The sequence below is a fragment of the Leptidea sinapis genome, chromosome 8, assembly GCF_905404315.1.
Source record: "Leptidea sinapis chromosome 8, ilLepSina1.1, whole genome shotgun sequence".
NCBI classification, from domain to species: Eukaryota; Metazoa; Arthropoda; class Insecta; order Lepidoptera; family Pieridae; genus Leptidea; species Leptidea sinapis.
Genome location: NC_066272.1, coordinates 12,341,489 through 12,349,019, shown reverse-complemented (window position 1 = coordinate 12,349,019; position 7,531 = coordinate 12,341,489). Strand labels below are relative to the sequence as shown.

Here is a 7,531-nt window from a genome sequence, read left to right as displayed (position 1 = left end):
AAATGTAATAGAATATATTATATTTTTGAGTAAACACCAAATAAGAATATTTTTAAATTTAAATAACCACAATAAAATTGAATTGCTAAAACCACTACTATTGTATAACATTGAGCAGTTAATAATTCACCGTCAGTGGAAAAGCTTTAATTACTTTAATTGGGGTATTAAAATTTGACACAACTACGTGAAAACCTAATGCTCAAAAACGGTTGGGTCTTTTACTTATTATTATTATTTACATTTTAAAGGGTCATTTTTTTAAACTAGATTTAATAGTTCCTAGGTACTTCTAGAACAAATTCTAAATTTCTAATAATATTTCTTTGAGATGATTTGACCCAAAAAAGATTAACTGGGTAACTGTAGAACTTGAAATAATTGGATTATGCAGTTTGTGCTTAGAAGAGTAAAGAGTTTATAGGTAGATAATGTGATTTGAAAAACCCACATAAAACAGTATTTTGATAATTACGATAAGATTTAAGATTTGATAAGATTTCACGATTACTACTTGAAGAAAGTGATACTATCTTATCTGTCTATCAAGAAACTTTTATGCTTAACAATAATTATGCATAAACCAATATATTTGATGTCTTGTATACATTGCGAATAATGAAAATTTTGACATTGCTATATGTTTCTGGCAAATTCAAATAATTGGAAATATTTCGACTCCATTGGTCAGAGGGAAGTCGACATAAGACAGCGAAAGCATTTCATCCATAGAATTACAAATACTATCGTATAGAAACATGTCTAAGGGAGATGCAGAATGATTGAAAAGGAAAGCGAATCGATTGATACTGTAACTAACTTAGATTAACAAGTCATAAACAGTCAGCTAAACCTGGCATTATGTCATTAGTATTTTATTTATTTATTTAATTCATATAGGAAGACCAACAGCGTACAATTATTTTAAATAAAATTCTAAAAGTTAACAAAAGGCCAGTTAAATGTCCTCTTATATTCTAAGTCCTAGTTTATTCTGAGTCTAGGTATAATTAATATATTATATCAATTTTCATCCAACCGTCTTCATTTGTTGATTTGTTGATGACTGAATGACGTCATTGTACATACGCACCTAGGCATGCGATGTGCTATAATAAGATAGTTAAATTAATATGCAAATATTTTAATCAACAGAAACAAAGTTTGATCATTGTTAAATTCAAACATTACGTATCAAAAATATGTAATATTACCTATCAATGTAACTAACATAACCGTAATATTTTATGATTGAATGAAGACTTGGCCTCTCATTAAGGAAGAAACATAATAAAGTTAATTAAAATAAATTTAATTTATTTTGTGTTAATCTGATATTACAAGATTGATTTTCTAAAGTTTCTGTTTGCTCTTGTAACTTGTTTCCCCGTTTTAATGGGTAAATGCGCATATAGTCCGTGTCAAAGAAAAAGAAAGAAAATAAAACTGATGACTAGGCAGCATGGTCTCTGATCTTAGCCTGTTATTTGTAGAACGAATAAAAAAAAAGAGTAAAAAAATGACAAATGATATTTCACATTTGACAATTTGACATTTGGTATAACGAAAATGTTTGTAGTTTGTACTCAAAAATTCAATTGTTTTGATTTGATGATTCTACTTATTTGTAAATGAATGTTTCATGAAATATATTATTACTAAGATAATTTTAGGCATAAACTTATACCATTGTTTATTGTCTAGAAGCAACAATATTCTATAATGGCTCAAACAGAAGATATAGAGTTGAGAGACCTTGTCATTGAAGCATTGGAAAAGAATGGTTCACTTGCTAAAATACGTGCGTTGTTAAGAGCTAATATTTTCTTGGCATTTGAAGACGACTGTGAAAATATCAAACAAAATGAGTGCTTAGATGACGTGCTTAAAGTTCCAGAAGGAGTACTTGCGTTATCTATAATACATGAGTTCTTGGAATTTTGTAACCTCAAAAATACCTTGTTTGTTTACAAATCTGAAACAAGGCAAGGAAAAGAATATACTTGTAAGAGTCAACGTCTTATCCTCGAAACTCTGAAATTAAATGATACGAGTGTTGAGAAAGAACCAGTCCTTGTTACACTCATTAAAAATATTTCAAACACATTAAATAGTTACAAATATCACAATCGCTTAAGTGAGAGTGGAAATAAATCTTCTTATTCTGTCCATAATGAAACAAGTTCCTCTACAAGTCACTCTCAATCTGACATATCCTCTGATGAAAAGAATAAAATAGACTTAAGATTACCATTAGATAATTCAGATACTGACACATCCACTGATTCTGACAGAAACAAATACAGCTCCGAGTATGTTCCTAATAAAGATACAGTGTTGAGTGATAAAGATATAAATAAGACATTTATTAAACCAACTACTACAGCAAGGAAAAATATTAAATCATTGATGGATTATTCAAATAATTATTTCATGAAAAAGCATGACACCAGTGTGCCTCTAAATAGCAGTAGTGAATCTACATCATATGTAGAGTTAAAGCCGTTTAACAGATTAGATGAAAAGCTTTTGAATACAAATGGGCTACCAAACAGTGATGACTTATCTAATAATATGGAAAAACAGAAAATATCAATACACAGTGAATCCAAAAGTGATATAGTAAAAGTGTTGAGCAGTACTTCTTGTGAGGCAACAAAAGATGCACTTAATAACCAAAGTTCCAAGAGCCACATTGAAAAAACAAATCATTCTGACAATGCAACAGATTACACATTTGAATTTACATCACCAACATTATCTGCAATCACTTCTGGGAGTAAAGAAGCAAAAGAACCACAGAAAGAAGATACTAGAAGTAATTCAAATGATCATAAAGTGGATTCAATTAACTCTCCTAGATCAGTTAGCTCAGCTTCTATATCAGATGTTGCTGATATTGTACAATCTTCTGATGAACAGCAAGATAGAACAGAGTCAATCAAACTCAATAATGATAAAACGGACAGTGCGAGAAGTGCAGATCTGAAGATTAGTGATGATTCAGGTGATTTTTCAGTCTCTCCTATACCATCTCTCTCTAATTTAAGTCTAAATCTTACTGATTGAAATTAGATTATATTTATTCATTGTACATCATGTGAAATCCTTCAAGGTATGTGCTTTGTAGCTGAATCATGAAAACATAATTATGGAAGTAGTTAGTACATTCACTGTTATCCCTTCAGAGCTGTAATATAGCTTTGTGGAATCAATAGTGCTAGTTTTAAAACACTATGTTTCTTATTTATTTATTTCTTAACTAAAAAAAATACAAATTTACATAGGGTAGGCACAAATCACAATCAAAAATCCTTATGATACATTTCTTGTGTGTCAGAGCTATCAAATTATATATAAATTAAAATGTAACATGAATGAAACTATATATGTATAATTTTGTGAATAATAACAAAATTAAAATACTATGTGCTAAATAGCGAATAGTTTAACACATTCACTGCTCACTTCTCAGATCTCTGTAGAACAGGGATAGCCCTGTTACCTTACCCTACTCTATAGTAGCAATGACTTCCACTCAGATCTGAGCAAGTATCCTATTCATTTTGTAGTAGTCAGTAAATTACAGGCATTTGAGGCGAGTCAATGTTGCTTTGTGTGGCAACTCTGGCAATCTAGTCTTAACTTAACTTATGAAAACGAGTATACATTTATCCATATTTTCAAAAATTCATAATATGTACCAAAAAATATAATCAAAATTCGCCTTAAGTAAGTTCCCAGCAATTATTTTTATTTATTTTGCTGGCAGTGAATGTGTTAACATTTACTTATGTCCAAGTGAACCTACATCTGTAAAAATATTAGCTTTTATCAATATGTCCAATGCATAGTGCAGTTGCCTCTTATTCTGTTGCCAGTGCAGTTTGTATGTATATATTTATTTCTCTTATGATGAAGGAAAGCATTGTAAGAAAACCTACAGTAGGCCTGCAAAGAAATTCAATGGTTGTATTTAAGCTTATCAACTCTAATTAATTAGGCTTAATATTTTTTTGGTTTACACACAAGATATGCACACAGTAGATGTTGAGTTACAGAAAAAAGACTTTGAATATTGAATGATGTTACATAGGACCCTTTGCCTTCATTCCTTTGCTTTCTTATTGACACTATGTTGGCACAATAGCATGGAGGGCTTGCACACTAAAACACATATGTTGTGATTTAGCCACAAGTTGTGTGTATTACCATTTAGTCTAACATCTGTAGTAGTCAGTTCACTTTATATAACATACATATAGATGTGTCTAAAAATTAAGTCCACATGAGAAGTGCCCTATCACAAATACTAAATGTAATAACTTAAACAATATAATATTAACAGGTTACAAATTATTGTATTAATATTATCATATCTGAATGTTCGTACTAATTGGAATGTTAAATAACCATAACACTCGTAAATGCCAGTAACTTTCATGCCAGCAACTTTTCTGATTTACTGGCATGTGTATCCCCCGCTTTAGATTATGTAGATCATTGATGTAAAGTACCCGTATAGTGAGAGGAGTCCCAGACCATGCTATTCCTATTGATTTCCTGAATTCTATCATTGGAATTTGGAATCAAATAAAAAATAAAGTCATGTTTAAGTGTGAGAAATAGTGTGTGTTTTTTTATGGTTCTTTGAAGTGGATCAAAATATTTAAACAAATTAGCCAACTATAGTTTTACAATGAATTTTAGGCCATTCGCAGCTAACCCTTCACTTCTTAATTCCTTTGGAGCAACAACCCCATGTGGGTCCTGGCCACTTTAATAGTTAATCTACATTTTACTTTGATCCTAGGTGTATCATCCTCCATTGCACCTTAGCCTTTGATACTTGCAGAACTATTAGTGAATTTGTTCCTAATATAGCTACTGCCAGTGACGTTGTCCGTGTGGAAGCCGCAAAAATAGTTTTAAAATAAACAAAATATACAAGTTTCAAATTTTTTTAAACAAATTAGTATTTTGTTATTAAACTCGTCATGAACAGTTTGTTCAAGCCTTGACATTTTTCTTACTTAGAGAATTTTTATACCTGTCATTACTTCTAAATGAAAAGCCAGCTCCGAATCATTTAAAGTGGAATTTATGCATAAATAAACTAACCTTAATCATGAAACCATTTAAGTGGATAAGTATCAATATCATGGCATCAGTATTATGACTATTTAATCACCATTGTAATGAAAAAAAAAGAATCATTGTTGCCAACTATTATACTTGGCATATACCATCACTTGACTTTTTTCTCTGTAATCATATTCAATACTATTCATTAATAGGTCTTTAATATAGTTATAGAATACTAATTTATATGTTTTCAATAGTTTCCCCAGCACAAGCAAAATATAACTTTTATAGGCAACATTCTGATAGACATTGGAATACAATGTTCCGATTTGATAAGGATCTCTAATATTTTTTAAAATATAGTATAACTTAAGCTACTTGGTGAAAATGTAGCATTCTAATGGTAAAATAATTTTTACAATCTGTCTAGTAGTTTTTGAGTTAAGTTGTAACAACCACACAAAAACTCAAATCTTTCCTATTTATATTATTAGTATAGATGAGAGATAATTATACTATTTAGTACCTTATATTTGTGCAGTAGTTATAAATATATATTTTATTTATTGTTTTCTAATGCCTTATAAAAATGTTCTAAAGCTTAGTAAAAACAGTTTTACTTTTAATGATATTGATATTTTCATGCAGGATATTTATAAGATTGTATGGTATTTTTTGTAATGTACGGAAGTGAGAATGTATATGCGGCATGGATGTGAGTCGGATATGGCAGAAGAAGCAGAATTAACACTGTTGTGTGATCATTGTGTAGTATGTGATCACTGTGTAGTGTGTGATCACTGTGTAGTATGTGTGGAGTGAGACTGATTGATAGAATTCCAAATGTATACCACATTTGGAATGTATCAGTGCTGTGGTCTGAAAGAAGGTGTTGTGACAAGGACTGAGAAAGGAATGCTGAAATGGTTTGTACACTTGGAGCGAATGAGCGAAGGAAGAATGACTTATCAATAAATATATTAGGCATGTGTGTGTGGGCAATTCGGCCGCGGGAGACCTCGTAGAACATTCCTCAACTAAATTGAGGATGTTTTGAGATAAGGAAAGTACCGAAGCACCCGGAACTGGCGAGCATGTATGAAAAGAGGAATTAATGTAGTATGTTGTAGTAGTGTTTGCATGGAAGCAAGTGGCATTCTATTGTCTCTGCCTACCGACGGAAACAAGGCGTTTGTGTGTGTGTGTGTGTGCGTATTTTTTTTATATTGGAGACACTATGAGAGACTGGTACAAGCTATAAACTTTTAATTTATACAATTAATACGTTAATATGCTACGGAAAAGTATAGTTTTAGTAGCTCTAGTGTATAAATTCCACTCTATACAAATCGATTAAGTAAGTACTTAATTTAAGGAATATTTTAATTTTAACCATACTGTACTTTAGGAATGAAGGTTTTTTTTCGTGTGCAAGGTTGTGCCTTATTACAAACAATTTTAAACAGTGGTTCCTTTAAATTTCAGTCACTATAAATCTAGTCCTAGAAACATACCTACATATAACTGGTCCGTCCAAATTATTTCATTCGAGACATTTATGTTAATTTAGCAATTCATATGTAAATTGACTTTTAAATAAATAAATTGCTTTGATACTGTTTTTTATTGTTTAATCCTATTTAATACAGTGGTTTTCAAACTACACAGGGGCGGCTGAAATATTTTGAGGTGAAATGAATATTTTTGAAGCGATTTTTATATGGACGCTCGGGCCGCTCGCCGTGCGGGCTGTCTACTCGAGCTTACCATCAGATGTTCTAGCGTTACACGAAAACGTCAGAGTTAGGACCGTTACACGATATTTATAAGTGTTTAGAGTGGCAGCTGCCGCGCGCTCCCCAAAACCAAAACGTAATCAGTTTTCGGTATAGAATGTCATTTAATTATGGATTAAAATTTTATTTGTGTATTAATCCTAGAAATGAGGATTATCACATTAAAAACATAACAATTTTTTTAGATTTGCAAGAGCTACATCTTAAGTCAATTTGCTAATATGCAAATAATAATACTGACATACTTAATAATTGGGGTTGAGCAGTAAGTAAGTAAAGTAGATCCTGTAGATGAAGCCACAACCTGAGAGTTTAACAAAGCATACAAGATTTTATGACGATACGTCACTCGAACGGTTAGCTCAGTTGGTAAGTAAAGTAAAAATTGGTACTTACTCATGAAAATTATATTTTGTTGCCGTGACGGAATTTATTAGTTAAACTTTTCTATTACCGGAATTAATAGGGTAAGATTATTTTTATTTATTCTTTATGGCATTAAATGAGTATGAGAAGATGATCCAATAAATCAAAAAAAATGTCATACCCTACCCGTAACAGTGTCGTAATAAAATACATAATCGACATAAGGTATATTATGGTATATGACCCCACTGCACCCGTCGCCCTAAGACTACAAAATACTATCA

General features: G+C 31.1%; 1 protein-coding gene across 1 annotated transcript; it reads left to right on the top strand.

The window, feature by feature from the left end:
- The first annotated feature begins 1,579 nt into the window (after nt 1–1,579).
- Nucleotides 1,580–6,699, top strand: LOC126965697 (centrosomal protein 43-like). The gene has a single exon (XM_050809434.1). The coding sequence runs from the start codon at nt 1,723–1,725 to the stop codon at nt 3,067–3,069; it is 1,347 nt and encodes a 448-aa protein (XP_050665391.1). The 5' UTR covers nt 1,580–1,722; the 3' UTR covers nt 3,070–6,699.
- The last annotated feature ends 832 nt before the right edge of the window (nt 6,700–7,531 follow it).

Bases quoted from the DNA above. Each gene is read 5' to 3' on its own strand.
- LOC126965697 (XM_050809434.1), top strand. From the start codon at position 1,723: ATGGCTCAAACAGAAGATATAGAGTTGAGAGACCTTGTCATTGAAGCA.